Source organism: Salvelinus fontinalis, chromosome 11 (assembly GCF_029448725.1).
Source record: "Salvelinus fontinalis isolate EN_2023a chromosome 11, ASM2944872v1, whole genome shotgun sequence".
Classification (NCBI taxonomy): domain Eukaryota; kingdom Metazoa; phylum Chordata; class Actinopteri; order Salmoniformes; family Salmonidae; genus Salvelinus; species Salvelinus fontinalis.
The window spans coordinates 11,026,712-11,045,389 of NC_074675.1; the positions used below are offsets into that span (position 1 = coordinate 11,026,712).

Below are 18,678 nucleotides of genomic sequence, written 5' to 3' on the forward strand. Positions count from 1 at the left end.
CTTGTGAACATGAGGTGATCAGCCATGTAAGCCACAGATGGCAGTCAGTGGGCTTCTCATTGTGGGCAGGGCCTAGTCCTGGGGCAATGAAGCTATCACTCAAGGTTCTAATGACTAGAACCCAGAGTTTTCCCTAACCTGTGACCATGGGATCAGAACAGAATAAACTATTGTTACATAGCCTATAACTAGCGCCTGGAGTATCCTTTAGGTTATGTTGTCAGAAAAGTCAGGGACTTCCTCCCACCTAATACCCAACCGGTAAGGGTGTATACTCAATCACCAATAGGCCAGTTCGGTTGATGCTACCTGGGTCTCTGTTTTCATTCTCTTTTCATTCTCTTGTTGAAGTCTGATGACATGACCTTAGTGACCCAGCCTCTATTCATACCAGGACTGTTCACCCTGGATGATATTCTCCCCACAGAGCATTGATGCCTGTAGCCATTGACGTAGTTCGGGGATGATAACTCACTGTAGGCAATCTGTTGGTTTCTTTCAGATTGCACAGTAGGCATATGTTCCACCATTTACTTTCCACCTTTGAAAGTGGACAGCATTGAGAAGTGAGACCTTTGTGAGACCAATTTGAGACCTATGATCTTTGAGGGGCCCGAGGAGACCCCTCTACAGGAGGGAAGATGACTGTGCAAAAGATGTTGCCCCCCTCTTTCAAATCCAGCATGTCCTTACACCTGACAGTAATCCAGCTATCATTCACCTACCCTCCCTTCTGATTAGACTACATAAAGGGGCATTCAAAGCTGCTTTACAAATTGGCTATGACCTTTGACCTGTGCCATGTCACCCTTTTCAAAGATGACATGGGCAAGCTCAGCAGGAGACTTCAAATCTCCTCTACGCACATATTTGACGGCTTTGTTATGATGGTAAAAAAAAATCCACTGTTTTGGCTTTCCGTGATATAAAAAGACCTGATGAGCCGCTGATCAACAGTCATCACAGGTGAGCGCAACTGAAGTCCACTCTCAATTACCCTCGCAAGGCCGTTAGGACCAAGATAATATAGTAGGAATCATGATCTCCCTATACTCTGTTATATTCACACTGGTGCTGTTCTCTGAGTTTAACACCCGCTCGGTTGTCTTAGCTGTACCGACAGGCAAGCTGGACGAGGGTAGGACAGAGCAGGAGAGCCTGCGATCGATACTAGGCGAAGACATGATGAGCGACGACGCTCTGGCTGCCCCGAGGTTCAGACAGGACCACATCCTGGACAACGGACAGGACGACGGCAACACAAAGATCATCATCCTTTCAGTAAGTATCTTCCTTCATCCATGTCCATCATCACACTAACCTTCCTCATTTTACATTTGCTCAAACTTGAGCCATCATCAAACAAAGATGAAAAGGATAGGTGTTTATCTTGATTAGATTCCCACAGTGGGAAAATCTATGATACTGTCTCCGCTCCATCAAAGGTTTGGCAGGCATGTGGAGTGATTCAGTTTGTCTGGCATCTGTATGTCATGCAAGTCATGGACATGGTTATCTCTGCTGTAATGGCACAGAAGGAGAGAGCGATGAGGAGAGGTTATAAAGCCACTTTGGCAGATTAGATGTCTGGATAACTGGGGCCCCTCTGATACAGGTTTCATATGGCCTGGCTCAGGACCAGCCTCCAGAGGCCGAGGTTTGGGACCCAGAAGATCTGTGCCGCTTCTTAAATGTCCATCTGGCAAATGGCACGCATCAATCCCAAATGAATGGAAAAGAAAAACACCATCCCAAAGTCCAATTAATTTTGACATTGGATTCTATAGCCCTTTCATGTGTATTGTTATATTTTTGTTGTATCATGCAAGCTAGATAACCTTCGGCTTTGGTTCACCAAATCTGATTGTGCAATAGAATCATCAGTGGACAGAGAATACTAATGTAGAGGCTGGCTGATCCACTAATGGAAGCCTGCCAGACATTGACCTAGCCTTCTGTCCCACAGGACATTGGACTGAAAGGGCACACCAGACGTGGCATGAACACAGCTTTCTCCCGAGCCCTTCCTGTCCTCCCCGACCGAGGCACAGATCACTCTCCTGCTGAATATAGCCTGAAAGTAGAGCGCAGGGAGGCCGACCTTGAGAGTAAGTATCGACCAGCGACTAACCTTTTGTTATTTTTCCTTCTATGGTTCCTGTATCCGTTCAATCGTGCGCATTAGAAAGATCCAGGTCACCGTCATTCAGCATGTCAAATGGGTGACTTGATTACACGATACTGGCATTAAAACCATCAATGAGGGTGTTGACACTTTCACCATGATATCCCATTCATTACTTGGAACAAGAGTTTTATCAGCTAGACGTGTTACATTTCAGACGCATAAAAGCAACAAACTGAAGACTGTTGAAGGTTATGACATCACTATTAACAGTTAATGCTAAAAAAAAAAAATCACTACAATTCTTCCAATTTTATTCCCTCCAGTGCTGCGATGCATGATAGGACGAGTGTACCGACCCTGTTCGCAAGCATAAGAGTGTGGTGGATCCTACACTGCCGTCTGTCAATCTCCTGCAAAACACGATACGCTTTCTTGATTTGTTCCTTACATCTGTGGCATTGTTTTAAAACACAAAACATGTATAAAACTATTAAAAATGTTTTGAAAAACCTGAAAACAATTGTACGTGTCAATTCTGGGTCACATAATATAGCTACATTTGGAAAGTCACCATTGTACAGGTGAAGAAAATAAGACATTCTATACTGTTTCTGATAGTAGTAGTGAAGATGCATGTGAGAGAGGAGAAGTGTCTGGCGGTGGGCCTTTTGTCTTAGAGGGAGATAAACTGCAGGCCAAGCCTCCGCAGATCGGCCATCAAACAGATCTGCTTGGGTTTCAACCACTCTCAGACTTCCCACATTGCCTCAACAGCTCTTCTACATCATTGCATTACACTCTCCCACAGACACACTACAGCTGGTGATCTTTCTTTCAAAATGATGATGTCTGTCAATTGTTGGAAAGCACAACAGAGGCAAAAAATAAATAAAAAGTACAATAAAGCCTCTGAAATCAGGCCAAACTCCACTGGGGGAAAAACAAGTGCAATTGATTACGGGAACATTCAGCTTCAAAGAAGACAGACCGTTGATTAAATAAAGCAACATTAGTAGTACTGCATTCTACTTCAACACGATAATGAATAGTTTACAATCTGAAGAAGCTGGTGAGCTTGCCCTGTCCGGCAATCAGTTTCTTCTTACTTGGGGCTTTAGCCCCTCCATTCTTCCCTGACAATTTGGTTGATGTTACAGTGGTGGGGGGTTTCTTCAGAGGGAGCTGGTTCTCTAACCCACAATGTTCGCTACAATCCACCAGCTTCCGTTTACAGGCCTTGCTGCTTCCTTCTGTCTGGATGTTGATCTTCAGACCGCCCCCGCCTGCTCTGCTGCTCGGGGCATCATTTCCACTCCTGGGCCCCAGCGCTGTGGCACCCCCCCGGGTCGTGCCTCCTCGCTGGGCCTCTTTCCTCCCAGCCTCTGGGTAAACCTCCACTGGAGAGAGGAAACAGAAATAGAGCTTAACAATTGGGGGCGAAAAAAATTGACATAAGAGAGGAAGGAAAAAGTGGGGGGGAAAAACAAAAAGAACCTGATAAAATTGCTGACGTTAGCCTGCAGTTTAACAGCCAGAGTGTTTATTCTAGCGAGCTGAAAGTGAACATTTGTCATGTAACCCGATGGCGCAGAGCCTGGATTCCCACAGAAAGAAGGGGGGAGGGGGGGGATGTTGGGTTTTTACTACAGATGTGGGGGCGGCCAGGTTTTATAAAATGGGGAATCATTTAAAGGTTGATCGTAAGTACCAGTCCCAGGGCTGGGACTGGGCAGGGTTCGAGGCCAGGGCTGGGAAGGTGGGTCTGGGCATCGATCCGAATCTGTGGCGTCAGAGGGAATAGACGCCAATCCCTGAAGGGGGGGGGGGGGGGTTGTGTGTATGTAGCTGCGCTGCACTATATGTGAGGAAATCTGGAGCAGTTCACCAGCATGCATGCAGATTAGTACATGCAGTTACAGGTCTCTGCTGAAAAAGGGAGAATGATGTCACAACTAGACATTTTTTACCTCTGCTGTCGAGGAGCTGGGCAGAGGTGGATTCCACAGTAGTGAGGGTCCGCTTGGGAGCCTGTTGCACACAGGTGGGGCCCTGGACGATGCTGGGGAAGTCCAGGACTCGGTTGAGGGGCAGCTCCAAGTCGTCCTGGTACGTGCAGGCAAACTGAGATCGGATGGTTCGCTCTCTGGACTAAAAAAAAATAAAGAGAAACTGTCACGGCTCTCCAACCCTGTTCCTGGAGAGGTACCCTCCTGTAGGTTTTCGATCCAACCCCAGTTTTAACCAACCGGATTCAGCTTATAAAACAGCTAATTATTAGGGTCAGGTGCGCTAGATTAGGGTTGGAGTGAACATACAAGATGGTAGCTCTCCAGGAACAGGCTTGTTAATCTAAACAATTTTGTTGCATGTTCTGGAGGAAAAACTTCATTACGTCACAATTTATCAGCCAAGCCGCCATTAGACAATGAACATAGAAGCCCATTAAAATACAAAAAAAGATTTTTAAAAAGTAGTGAGTCTGATCTCCAGGGCCCACGATCGCAGCAGCCCCAGGAGTATACTATGATTGAAGCTAGAGCTACTCAGGTTTTTCTAAATCTAGCCAGCTTCAGTTAACTTCACATTCTCAGGTTTCCTCCATACTACAACAGTGTATATTGCTTGTCCGCCGTAACTGCACATGCATGTCGCACATGGCTAGTCAAACGCCAAACTCTTCATCGAGACAATGCCGAAACCTTAATCCATGGGCGAGTCAGTGCCACACTTTAATTTCTGCTGAAATCAAAATGAATGAAAAGTCATTGCAAATTCCACAGGCGATGGTGTGAAATAGGCTTGAAGTGCAGTGTTTTTGAAATATAGTTTTACTGTGCTTATCAATGCACAAGCACCCCCCCACACACTCCTATTGATAAAATAGCATTACATCATATACAAGTTTTACTCTGCGTGAAGTTTCAAATGCATTGTAATTACTAATGTGAAATTTAACATTTGTCATTTAGCAGACGCTCTTATCCAGACCCAATTAGGGTGCCTTGCTCAAAGGCGCGACAGCTTTTTCACCAAGTTGGCTCGGGGAGTCAAACTAGCGACCTTTCGGTTATTGGCCCAACGCTCTTAACCACTAGGATACCTGTAATTTGAGGCATTCTTTTAACAAACATTTGATCAATCAAATATTTTTAAATCAGTAGACTTCCTCAAATTAAGGGGATGACCCAATATTTGAGAGAGGGAGGGAATCTGATTTAATTGGTCCTCAACTGTGGCTTCATTCAGGATAAATGGAGTTTGCCTGCCTGGGATCAGGTTAGTTCTGAAGTATTCGTTGCTGTAGAAATGTAGCTGGCTTAAAGGTGAGCGAGCACTTTTGTGAAACTGGCCAGTGGCGACCTGTCATTCAGGGCAGGTGGGGCAGAGCTGCACCTGGTTAGCTAAAATACAATATTTTGTTTTTTTGCATGTTATTTTGGCAATAAGTGTCACAACAGTTCACAAACAATGTAAAAACATATATATTTAAAAAAAATGTATCGTGGAGTTAAAGCCGCATACAAACGAAGTCTCTTTTTTGCTTTCTTGATTAAGGCAGCTCCAAAATGCAGGCGTTTCAGCCTAGTGCTTTCTGTGGTGCTGGGCCAGTGGAAAATACAGAGCGTAGGTGTTGGTAATTTTCTCTGGTTGTGCCGTGATAGGCTCAGTGTTGTCACTCATGGAGACACTATGCCACATCAAAGCCACATCAAAGTCTACCGGGAGAGCTCGAAAATTCAAGCACCTTGGGTGCTGCCATAGATTTGCATTAGAAGTGCCCATCCAAGAAGGCTGAAGTTCATTGGCCACAGATAAAATGACATAACTACCGTAGCTTTGATTGGACTGATCATGTCAAAATCATACTTTCAAAATCTTAGCTAGGAAGCAGTAATCGTGAATCAAGTCGACAATCTACTGGCAAATCCTTGTCATACGAAGATAAAACGTATCGGTACTCATCAACCATACAGTGCATTCGGAAAGTATTATGACCTCTCGACTTTTTCCACATTTTGTTACAGCCTTATTCTAAGAGTTAATAAAAAAAAAAGTTTTAACCAATCTACACACAATACCCCATAATGACAAAGCGAAAAAACAGGTTTAGAAATGTTTGCAAATTTATAAAAAATAAAACAAATACCATGTTTACATAAGTATTCAGACCCTTTGCTATGAGACTCAACATTGAGCTCAGGTGCACCCTGTTTCCATTGATCATCACCTGTGGTAAATTCAATTGATTGTGGACATGATTTGGAAAGACACACACACACGTCAGAGCTAAAACCAAGCCCTGAGGTTGAAGGAATTGTCCATAGAGCTCAGAGACAAGATTGCGTCAAGGCACAGATGTGGGGAAGGGTATCAAAACATTTCTGAAGCATTGAAGGTCCCCAAGAACACAGTGGCCTCCATCATTTTTAAATGGAAGAAGTTTGGAACCACCAAACTGAGCAATCAGGGGAGAAAGACCTTGGTCTGGGAGGTGACCAAGAACCTGATGGTCACTCTGACAGAGTTCCAGCGTTCCTCTGTGCAGATGGGAGAAGTTGTTCAGAAGTACAACCATCTCTGCAGCACTCCACCAATCAGGCCTTTATGGTGAGGGGCCAGGTGGAAGCCACTCCTCAGGAGAAGCCACAGGACAGCCCACTTTGAGTTTGCCAAAAGGCACCTAAAGACTCTCAGACCACAAAAAAACAAGATTCTCTGGTCTGATGAAACCAAAATTAAACTCTTTGGCCTGAATGCCAAGCGTCATGTCTGGAGGAAACCTGGCACAATCCGTACGGTGAAGCATGGTGGTGGCAGCATCATGCCGTGGGGATGTTTTTCAGCAGCAGGGACTGGTAGACTAGTCAGGATTGAGGGAAAGATGAACGGAGCAAAGCACAGAAGTGGCTTCATGACAAGTCTCTAAATGTCCTCGAGTGGCTCAGCCAGAGCCCGGACTTGAACCTGATCGAACATCTCTGGAGAGACCTGAAACTAGCTGTGCAGAGACACTCACCATCCAACCTGACAGAGCTTGAGAGAAGAATGGGAGAAATTCAGACAAACTCTGACTTGGAAAATATATTTGGAAAGGTCATGGTGTACAGTGTGAATAGTGTAAGAATTTCCCATGTTCTGAATTGTGTCGCTGTACTTTTCAAAAGTGCTGAAATAGACTACAGTCTTAACTCGCTCATTAAATGTCTTACTCAAAATTACGGATTGCCTCATCCGCTCATCATTCCCTTATGCCATAGTTTGAACATCTCAATTGTCAGTAGAAACCACATTTGTTTAAGCAAGTCAGCCATATCAGCTATGTTTTTTTAAAGGCAGTAAATGAGGCTGAATGAACTGTTTCGCAGCCAGACAAGGCTCCACTGATATCCAGGTGTAGTGGTGGTAAAGATTAACTCCATGGTGCTGAAAAGAAAGCTCTGCTGTTGGGAAAGCTTTATGTGGGCCCTAACAGTTTGTGGGCACCGTTTGTCACAGTGCAATTCATGTATTGTTTAGTGTTGTGAGGTGGCTTTGCTGGCATGCATTAAAAAAACGATTGGGGTAGTTAGCCCCACCAATACTTACATGCTAAAATTGGCAATGGAACTGGCTCTCTCGAGTTGAACAAAGTTACCCCGTTAACGTCTCAAACCACGTACGTAGTATAGGGCTCATGGACCGGTTTCTCAAAAGCATCTTAAGGCTACATTCATCGTTAGAACCTTCGTAGGAGTAGCGTTAATACCTGCTTCTATAAACCAATGAGGAGATGGGAGAGGCAGGATTTGCAGCGCGATCTGCGTCAGAAATAGGAACGACATCTATTTTAGCCATTGGTGTTGCAGCCGCTCCTTGGGCACGCAAGCAGTGTGGGTGCAATAATTGAATAACATGGGTTTCTAAATTTATTTTGCGACGCTCGCGGACGCTACGTGTGCGGTCTGGTCTGCATGTAACGCATGGCTCACACTCGTAGAAAAGCTGAGTGCGTCAGATGCTTTTTTGCCCTCCCGCATCACTTTATATACAGATCCCCGCAAAACAAAGAATCCCATGGTTTATCCGTCTGACCACGGATAACAGAAATACCAAGTTGTCTTTGCAATTGACAAACAAGCGATGTATAAAAATATGCTACAAATGAAAATCGAGACAACATTGAAATATACATGTTTCTACTTGTAGGCTACTCTGTATAATTGCAATACATTGCATGGTGTGTAGCCTACTGTATCATGTGCACAATGTGCCAAATCTGCGATTTAAATGAATTTTTATTGGGTAGGCATTACAATAAGCCGCGTCAAATTATGCAGCAGTGGGTGGTAATATCTCTCAGAGCTGATCTGTTGTCAGTATTGTGAAATAACTTTTTATAATAAAGGAAATATTTGAAAGTGGATCCGAGAGCAGCGCTCCCATTAGTCTCGACACATGCTCCAAGATGCACTTCACGACCCTTCTCTCTGCGTTGTGTTTTGGGAGACGCATGTTACATATTTAGCCGTTGTAGGCAAGATGCATCGTTAAAAACACCCGTAAGCCTAAATTCCATCGCTATCGGGAAACCGGGCCCTGGCTGATCCACTCCTTTATCCCCTGTTTGATCTAGGCCTGCTGGGGATTATCACGACTCAAGGATTTCTCCCTCCAGGCCAGCAGCAGAACCGCAGTAGGGAAGGAGGAATCCAGTGGAGAAAAAAGAACGGTGTGCAAAACTGGGTGGGACTGTAAAGCAAAGGGGGGAAATTAAAGCCCCGAGAGAAGGCTATTCAAAGAACTCAAAATCACTTCTCAAAAGAGCACCTAAAACAACATTTAACCCTTGGATCACCAGGCATGAAATGTACACGTACCGTCGTTACATGCTAATAAAAACACCACGCTAAAGCCAGAAATAATGACAGACAGGGGAGAACATAACGCAGGCAAAGAGGTAAAAGACTGACATGACGTCCTCCTGACATGCAGCTCACACGTAATCCAATTATAGCAGGTGGAAAGAGCAGCATCTAGTTCTATTACAGGGAGAGGATGACATAAGGGGGGGGGGGGGGCACCGCTTCTGAGGCTGTCCTAAAACAACCTCTATAGACTGGTTGGCCTGGCCAGGCTAAGGTAAGCCCATCCTGATGAGACCTCAAGGAACAGCAGGTGCAAGCTATTGCTCTGTTCTCGGGTCTGGTGTTTGTTTTTGAATGCACGCACACAAGCCCAATAGCCCACCTGCAAGATCAGGATATTAGGTGAGAAGTTGGCAGACACATTGTGTTCTTATGGCAGCTCCTCTTATGATGAGCCAGCTTTGATTTCATGGGGAAGAGGAATAAGTCAAAGCATTGAAAGGCATCTTGTTACAGAGATCAAATTATCACATAGACGTCAATCAATAATGTATCATACTATTCATCCAAATGATGCAATTCAATACATCATTAAGCGCACTTAACTTGCTGTGTTTAATCTGTCTGAAACAGACACAAAAGCATGGAAAAAAGAACCACAATGCAAAAACTAAAATGTGACTATCTGCACGTGTGCCAGGTGACTGCCGTCAGCGTATGATGAAACTATTGGACAGGGGCCCGGGTTGATAAAGACATTCAGCAGACAACAACCATTCAAGTTTCCCTTACTAGTCGAGTTAAGTGACTGATATGGCATCTTTAAAGTGAAGTGGATGCAGAAAGCTTCCGCCCGCCGAGTTCAGGAAGCGGTGAGCAGCCCAGGGACCATTACAGCGCACTCACAGGAAGACGGCCAGAATGTGGGGAGCTAAAGTGACATCTGCTAGCGCAATCAAATAAAGGAGCCCATTTCCACAAAATGTGTTTAGCACACATGTTTGAAAGGGGTTCAAGCAGTCTTTCATGTAGAGACAGAACAACCCAGCCCCTTTAAATCTCAAACTGTCATTGTTTTAGAGGAGTAAGCAGTTTCTACATCCAGGTTGTATTTGCGGAATGGTATACTTGTTATTTACATTTACATTTTAGTCATTTAGCAGACGCTCTTATCCAGAGCGACTTACAGTAGAGTGCATACATTTTACATACTGAGACAAGGATATCCCTACCGGCCAAACCCTCCCTAACCCGGACGATGCTATGCCAATTGTGCGTCGCCCCACGGACCTCCCGGTTGCGGCTGGCTGCGACAGAGCCTGGGCGCGAACCCAGAGACTCTGGTGGCGCAGCTAGCACTGCGATGCAGTGCCCTAGACCACTACGCCACCCGGGAGGTATTGACGAGCACAGCATGTTTGCACCAGGTCTCAATTCTACACGCGCATAGTCAAAACAGCAAACATGTACACTGAGGCAAGTCGATAAGCCCACACTATGAACTGAGAATCTATCCACATCCGCTGGTTATATCAATCCGTTTACATCCCGATAATTTGGGCCGATACCAGTATCACGATACTCGTTAGTATCGTGGCAAGGAAAAAAACAAACATGAAGCGGATTTCACTTCAGGAAAAGAGCCCCAATGTTGGAAACAAACATGTTGTCATCCAGAGTCACATTTATTTTTTTCTCTAAGCTACAGCAGACAACCTGTATCCTTTAAAAAACTGTATTTTTAAAGGACCAAAAAGTTCTGTTTTGTGTTTTCATTGTTTTACTTTGTTCAGTTGGTCAGGACGTGAGCTGGGTGGGTAGTCTATGTTATGTGTTTCTGTGTTGGGTTAAATGTGTTGCCTGATATGGTTCTCAATTAGAGGCAGGTCTTTGACGTTTCCTCTGATTGAGAACCATATTAAGGTAGGCTGTTCTCACTATTTGTTGGTGGGTGATTGTTCCTGTGTCTGTTGCACCACACGGGACTGTTTCGTTTGTTCGTTCGTTTGGCTAGTCTTACCTGTTCGTGCGTTCTTCGTGTTTATGTAAGTTCTCAAGTTCAGGTCTGTCTACGTCGTTTTGTTGTTTTGTAATTTTCCAAGTGTTTTTCGTGTTCGTCTTGTCTTCAATAAATATCAATTATGTCTGCATACAACGCTGCGTTTTAGTCCAACCCTTACTCCTCCTCCTCATCTGAGGAGGAGGCATTAGACAGCCGTTACAGAATCACCCACCAACAAAGGACCAAGCGGCGTGGGAGAAAGCAACAGCGATCGCAGGATTCATGGACATGGGAGGAAATATTGGACGGAAAAGATCCATGGGCACAGCCAGGAGAATATCGCCGTCCTCGTGAAGAGCCGGAGGCAGCTAAAGCCGAGAGGCGGTGGTATGAGGAGGCAGCACGGAAGCGAGGCTGGAAACCTGTGAGTCAAGCCCAAAAATTTATTGGGGGGAGGCTACAAGGGAGTGTGGCGAAGACAGGTAGGAGACCTGCGCCAACTCCCCGAGCTTACCAGGGAGAGCGAGAGTACGGGCAGACACCGTGTTATGCGGTAGAGCGCACGGTGTCTCCTGTACGTGTGCATAGCCCGGTGCGGGTTATTCCACCTCCCCGCACAGGCAGGGCTAGATTGAGTATTGAGCCGGATGTCATGAAGCCGGCCCAACGCATCTGGCCACCAGTGCGTCTCCTCGGGCCGGCATACATGGCACCAGCCTTACGCATGGTTTCCCCGGTTCGCATACACAGCCCAGTGCGGGTTATTCCACCTCCCCGCATTGGGCGGGCTACGGGGAGCATACAACCAGGTAAGGTTGGGCAGGCTCAGTGCTCAAGGTAGCCAGTACGCCTGCATGGTCCGGTATATCCGGCGCCACGTCCCCGCCCCAGCCCAGTACCACCAGTTCCGGCACCACACACCAAGCCTCCTGTACGTCTCCAGAGCCCTGTTCCTCCTCCACGCACTAGCCCTGTGGTGCGTGTCTCCAGCCCAGTACCACCAGTGCCTACACCACGCACTAAGCCTCCAGAGTCCTGTGCGTCCTGTTGCTGCTCCTCGCACTAGCCTGAAGGTGCGTGTCCTTAGCCCGGTACCTCCAGTTCCGGCACCACGCACCAGGCCTACAGTGCGCCTCAGCCGGCCAGAGTCTGCCCAACGGCGCCTGAACTGCGCGCCTGCCCAACGGCGCCTGAACTGCCCAACGGCGCCTGAACTGCCCGTCTGCTCAACGCCGTCTGAGCTGTCCGTCTGCCAAGCGCCGCATGAACTGCCCGTCTGTACTGAGCTTTCAAAGCCGCCCGTCTGTCATGAGCCTTCAGAGCCTTCCGCCAGACAGGAGCAGCCAGAGCCTTCCGCCAGACAGGAGCAGCCAGAGCCGCCAGCCAGCCATGAGCAGCCAGAGCCGCCAGCCATGAGCAGCCAGAGCTGCCAGCCAGCCATGAGCAGCCAGAGCCAGCCAGGATCTTCCAGAGCCAGCCAGGATCCGCTAGAGCCAGCCAGCTAGGATCCGCCAGAGCCAGCCAGCCAGCCAGGATCCGCCAGAGCCCTCCAGTCATGAGTTTCCCCTCAGCCCGGAGCTGCCCCTCAGCCCGGAGCTGCCAGTAGTCCAGAGTTGCCCCTCTGTCCTGAGCTACCTCTCTGTCCTGAGCTACCTCTCTGTCCTGAGCTATTTAGGGGGAACCTGTGTTAAGGTTCCTAGACCAGGGTCGGGGGCGAGGATCGCCACTCAAAGGATGCTAAGGAGGGGGACAAAGACAATGGTGGAGTGGTATCCTCGGCCTGCGCCACCGTGGACAGATGCCCACCCAGACCCTCCCCTTGAGGTTCAGTTTTGCGGCCGGAGTCCGCATCTTGGGGGGGGGGGGGGGGTACTGTCACGTTCCTGACCTTATTTGCCTTTGTTTTACTTTGTTTAGTTGGTCAGGACGTGAGCTGGGTGGGTAGTCTATGTTATGTGTTTCTATGTTGGGTTAAATGTGTTGCCTGATATGGTTCTCAATTAGAGGCAGGTGTTTGACGTTTCCTCTGATTGAGAACCATATTAAGGTAGGCTGTTCTCAATGTTTGTTGGTGGGTGATTCTTCCTGTGTCTGTGTCTGTTGCACCACACGGGACTGTTTTGTTTGTTCGTTCGGCTAGTCTTACCTGTTCGTGCGTTCTTCGTGTTTATGTAAGTTCTCAAGTTCAGGTCTGTCTACGTCGTTTTGTTGTTTTGTAATTTTCCAAGTGTTTTTCGTGTTCGTCTTGTCTTCAATAAATATAAATTATGTCTGCATATAACGCTGCGTTTTGGTCCAACCCTTACTCCTCCTCCTCATTCGAGGAGGAGGCATTAGACAGCCGTTACAGGGATGCTATACAATGACCACAGTAAACAGGCAAACCCTCAGAGGGATTGACAAAAACAGAAGAGTAGAGCATCTTCTGACCAGCTACTTATCAAACCAAGAGGGTGGAGCCCTGTTGATAAGCATAACAAAATGTGTCACTGGAAGGTTGCCGGGTTGAATCCCTGATTGTAGAGGAGTAGTTTTATACCCCAGACTCAACTCAGAGCAACACACTGGATTAACGCTGGGAGCAAAAACACAGCTGTACAAATGTGAATGTGTAGAAGCCAGTTATAAGATGAGGGGCGTCAACTGAGCAAATAAATAATACAATACCGGGGAGAAAGTACAGAACGTAAAGACATTATTTTTCAATGTTCGGACATCTGATTCGATGTTTCGTATTTGGGTCTCCTGGTCCTACTTGGAGGGTGGGCGGGCTGTGTGTACCTTGGGTTTGAGTTGATCTTGTCGCTCCTGGACGCGGGACTGCAGGGGTTTTGGAGAAGAGCCAGTGGGAACCTCAGGAGATCTGAGGACACAGAAGCAATCAGACTGAAAGCAGCTGTTTATGAGTTAGGGGTTAGAGAGGCTGTGAAAACCTATGAATTATTAGCATATTAAGCTTTGATTAGTGTGTGTGCGCACGAGATGAGACTTACCGGAACAGTGTGAGTATGCAGGTCCCCTCCTCCCCACTGAGGACAGCCTGATCCGCAGAGTAAGACAGCCTTGTTCCTGCAGGGCGGTGACAAAGCATCTTCATCCAGCAATGCTATCAGGACCTTCAGTCTCCCGACCTCCATAAGCAGTGGTGTGGTTAATAGCATGGTATCTAGGCTGAAGAGGATATACACAAAACCATATAGTGTTAAGATGATGGCGTTAATGTGGATCAAACAAAAAGGGCCTTGACATACACATGTAGGCTGAGAGAGGTTGGATCCGTTGGCCCAGAAAGGTGTCATACCCTGGCTGGGCTGATCCCTGTCCCACTAGCCGACTGCAGTCTGTGGGACAGGTGGATCTGAGCGGTCTCGTCAGCTGCAGCATACACAACGTCTCCACTGGCCCGCCCCTTCAACAGAGCTGCCCTGATACTGGTCACCAGACGAATGCCAGCAATACTGAGAAAAACAGGTGTACATAAAATATAATAAAACACATGTAATTATCAAATCTATTAAGAAGACAAGTCAAGCAGCCTTCTACTTATAGGCCTCGAGTAGAAAGATGATAAAGACGCTCCCTTTTTCTAAGGGTTCACTCATCACTTTTTTATTTCACCTTTACTTATTCATTCACCACTGACCATGAAGTGACTGCAACATTATTGGGGTGTGTGAAAAGAGCAGCAAGTGTCAACACTGTAGCAAGGTGGGGTGGAGAAGGAGCAGGCTAGATTCCCTGACCCAGCTATTATGAGGGGAGTGAGTCTCTGGAAGAGAATCATCTGGGATACCAGATGTTAGCTGAACAAGAGGCCCCGAACCCTTCAGAGAAGGTGTTTGTGTGTGGAAATACAGTACTCCACTGAGGGTGTGAAGGGGGAGGTAGGGGTGCAGGCTGTTGAAAGAGCCATTCTGGCATCAGATCAGTCCAGTGTCCCATCAGAGAGGCACCACAGCAGAGCAGGGAGAAAATCCTCAGTCATAAACACCCAGAAGGCCCCTGCTATGAGGGAACTGGGACAATACATCCAATATCATGGACTCTACAGCTATATATCTGAGTGCCAAGGTGTCAATCATCTAGCGCTGTAGTTGCTACTGGAATTCAGGGGAAATGAGGCCTTGTTGTGACACAGCATGGCTTCTCCCATTGCTTTAGATCAAAGTGCAGTCCACACGTTTTCATCAAATGACCAAACAATCTCTTAACCACATTTGTGGCACTGCCAAACGCTTGATGGAGAAAACCTGAATCAATCTGCAATTATACACAGGCCATGAAAGTGATCAAGGAAATCTTAAAGTTTGATGATAATTTAACTAAGTAATCAAACAAAGGAAGGAACATATTATCTTTTTACTTTTAGTCAATTTTCCTTTGATGTAGCCGAGATAAACATGTTTTAGTAATTCACATGTTATCATGAGAACCTGGAGCAGAAGTCATTAGGGGAAAATCAGATCTGTACACAGCAATAGGCAGGTGGGATTTGATGACAAGGGTAAGCAGAGACGGAGTCTGCCAGGCCAGGGTGGTATTCATTAGGCACCAAGCAGAAGAAAACAGACAAACCAGGAGGGACTACAGTACATAAACATATCCATTAATAAAGGTTGGTTTTTACCTTCCATTCCAAAACATTTTGCTACAATGTGCACTAATGAATACAACCCAGCTGGTTGAGTACCTTGGGTTAGGGTTGTCTCCCAATATCTCCTCCAGATTGTCTGTGAAATGGACAAAGTCTGACAGGCCTTTAACATGTTTCCTCAGGTCAGACTCAGTGGGGGCATAGCCCTTTCCTCCCAGCTGGACCGCTCTCACAAATGATGTCACAGACTGCAATATATAGATGATTAACATTACGAGACCATATGATTGTCATGTCGTTAACATTCATTGGCTAAACCCATATGTCAGTGTAATGATAGGAAACAGACATGGAAAGAGTAGAGGCCAATTTGTCATTCTTACCAAGAAGAGTGACATGTTCTTGCTCCGTGCTTCACGCGTCAGGTCAGTAAAGGCTATGCGTCCGAGCGATCTGCTACAGGTGTCAATGGTGTGCACTAGGGCCATGTCATTCTTGGAGTTGACCAGCTGATCCAGATAGGAGCAGAAGACCCTCCTCACCACTTTTCCTACCTATTGGAGATTTACCAGCCTTTAAAAACAACAGCCGATGCCACAAACTACACACACACGGCCCAATTTACAGTCAGAACACCATCTTCAACCCAAACCAACATTTCAAAAACCTTGTCATCCCCAGGCAGTATTACAGTAGCAACCCGTATTCTACCCACTCATAAATCAGACAGTTGACAGGGCAGCAGCCTGGAGAGAGCAGCGCATGTCCTAGCCCACAATGTCTGTTGCGTTTTAAAACATCTGCCCGGTAATTTAATTCACATTTCGCTCTTAAATCTGAGTGATATGATTTAAAGTTCCTGTTAATAAGAGCGAGACAGATTCCAGTGCCTGAGAAAGAATGGAAAAGCTAAGAGAGAATGAAAGGCTTGCCAGGCTGACTGGGAAAATGAGAGGGAACAGGGAAAGAAAGTACCTTGGTTGCACAACGATATGAGCCAATGTAACATTTAATATTCTGGCCAAACCACCTCCTCTTATGTGAGGAGAGAATGGGAGTCAGTTTGCTTACACTATGCTGACATGTTCATACATGCTTATGACATATCCGTTTACCTGTGTGCTGCATGACTTTGACTTGCTTGATGGAGTCGAGGGGACCTGGGACAGGGAATCCCTCACCTCATAGGTCTCCATGTTACTGGACAGAAACTGGAACAGCTGGACCTTGTCAACAACGTGAACACAGATTTGGCAGTTAGCGTAACTGGACTTTGAGACTATATCAAACAGTTGACTAAAACTTCCAATCATGGTCCATCATCCTAGTTTCAAGCAGGCCTAATACTTACTGAGCTCAGAGGCTCCTCAGGGTCCAGATCAACCCTCAGCTGTTTGTACATAGAGTGGATATCAATCAGGTCCATAGTGTTGGTGCGCTTCAGAAAGGCGTTGTATTCTTTCCTGATGATGTCATAGTTCTCTGGTCAGGAAGAGTCATTGTCAAGGGGCAGTTGAAGTTTGTCTAATAGTAAGTGTTTCCAGGCCATCAGGACGTCGCTCAGGGCAACACTGAACTCTCCACTCTACTGTCAGAAGAGAGCAAAAGCAGATGGCTTAAAGCCATGACTGCTGTCTGTGAAGGGAATCAGAATGCATAGTTAATGGTGAATTATCCTCCCATACAGTCTGGTGGGACAAATGATGTTATTATTATAGGGTCAGGAGTCTTTCCTGACCATGTGATCAGGGGAAACCAGGCCCAAATGGCTATAATAGGGGTGCAGATAAACTCATTGCCTTAATGGCGTAACTCCAAAATGTGTTGTCACTAAATGTTATGGCTTTGATCCCAGTGTCTGTTAGGACCACAGTCACTTGCGTACCACAGCAGGCTTGGGGGGCCTACGGGTATGCAAGAATGGTACACCAGAATGGACATGAAGCTTCTTCTGATGGGATAAAGACCAGCCATTTAGGTCAGGGAGTTGGTCAACCATGGTTTACCAGTGCTGTGATAAGATGGTGTAAAATAATGAATGAGAAAAATGTATGCACTGTATGTTGTTTGTTAGCTAGCCAGATTTAGATGAATGATTCCGTAAAATAAATATTTAAAAAATGAACTGCCACTATTACAGTCAAACAATGCAGTCAATCCACAGCTATAAACTAGTTGAAATCAGTAGATGCTAGGACTTAGACAAGTTGTAAATGCAACAAGTACTGATATTGTAGCATATACATGGTCCCCAATAGAATATTAACACGTTATAAGCCATATCAAATATGCTAAGAATAACAGGAAATTAGCTGTAAAACTGCAACAACAAAAAATCTCAGCCTCATGACAAAATGTGTAGAATAGCAGGAAATCAGCTTTAAAAATGACAAATTCTCAGCCTCATTGCAGAATGGCATGAGTAGCTATAAAAACCACCCTTTTCCTTTGCCCCATGGCATAAAGTGTAGAATTCTAGTAAGTTAACAGACCCCCCCCCCCCCCACACATTTCTTTTTAAAAACTATTTTGGAGAGGTTGGGGGCTTCTCAGTCTTGCAGGGGCCCTGTGAAACTGCTGTAGGCCACTTGCCACAGTGAGGGATTCATAGCTTATAAAATGTTACCAGTTGTACCTGTTTATTGACCTCTGCAATAGCCAGCTGTAGAACCATCAACATTCCATCTGCCCTGTGGATGGTAGTCCTCTGACTCAAGAACCCGGTGGGATTCTCGCCTGGGAGAGGTTGGGGGCTTTCTCACGCCTGAAGGTTCTCAATATTGTCTTCAGACTGTCCTCTAAAGTCGCCATTGTCTCTGTGAAGATGATAAACAAGACTGTTTAGTTATATGTACTGAAACCCTCAAAACGGCAATGTAACTAATACAAACAAAGTACTGTATGACGGCTTATAACAATGTATTAGTTAAAATGTTTAACGTTAATTAAAGTGGATATAAAACCTACAACAATACAGATGTAGGTTGCTGGTAGCTAGTGAAAAAATAAAACACCATTAAACACATACTTACCTAAACAAACGTTATATCCTCAAACAGGGATAAGGATGTAGTGCGCGTATCGCCAAAATACATTATTCACCCACGTA

The 18,678-nt window shown here is 46.0% G+C and overlaps 1 protein-coding gene and 1 pseudogene across 1 annotated transcript; one reads left to right on the top strand and one right to left on the bottom strand.

Annotated features, from left to right (window-relative positions):
• The first annotated feature begins 942 nt into the window (after positions 1-942).
• Positions 943-2,648, top strand: LOC129865013 (pro-MCH 2-like). Its single transcript, XM_055937413.1, has 3 exons — positions 943-1,281; positions 1,967-2,108; positions 2,452-2,648. Exons 1-3 carry the CDS (start codon positions 1,039-1,041, stop codon positions 2,499-2,501), a joined length of 435 nt encoding a protein of 144 aa, XP_055793388.1. The 5' UTR covers positions 943-1,038; the 3' UTR covers positions 2,502-2,648.
• LOC129865014 (PCNA-interacting partner-like) lies at positions 2,289-18,593 on the bottom strand (annotated as a pseudogene).
• Positions 18,594-18,678: the final 85 nt, after the last annotated feature.

Coding starts and splice junctions, on each gene's coding strand:
- LOC129865013 (XM_055937413.1), top strand. CDS start 1,039: ATGATCTCCCTATACTCTGTTATATTCACACTGGTGCTGTTCTCTGAG. Junction 1,282..1,966: donor CAAAGATCATCATCCTTTCA/GTAAGTATCTTC, acceptor TCTGTCCCACAG/GACATTGGACTGAAAGGGCA. Junction 2,109..2,451: donor CAGGGAGGCCGACCTTGAGA/GTAAGTATCGAC, acceptor TATTCCCTCCAG/TGCTGCGATGCATGATAGGA.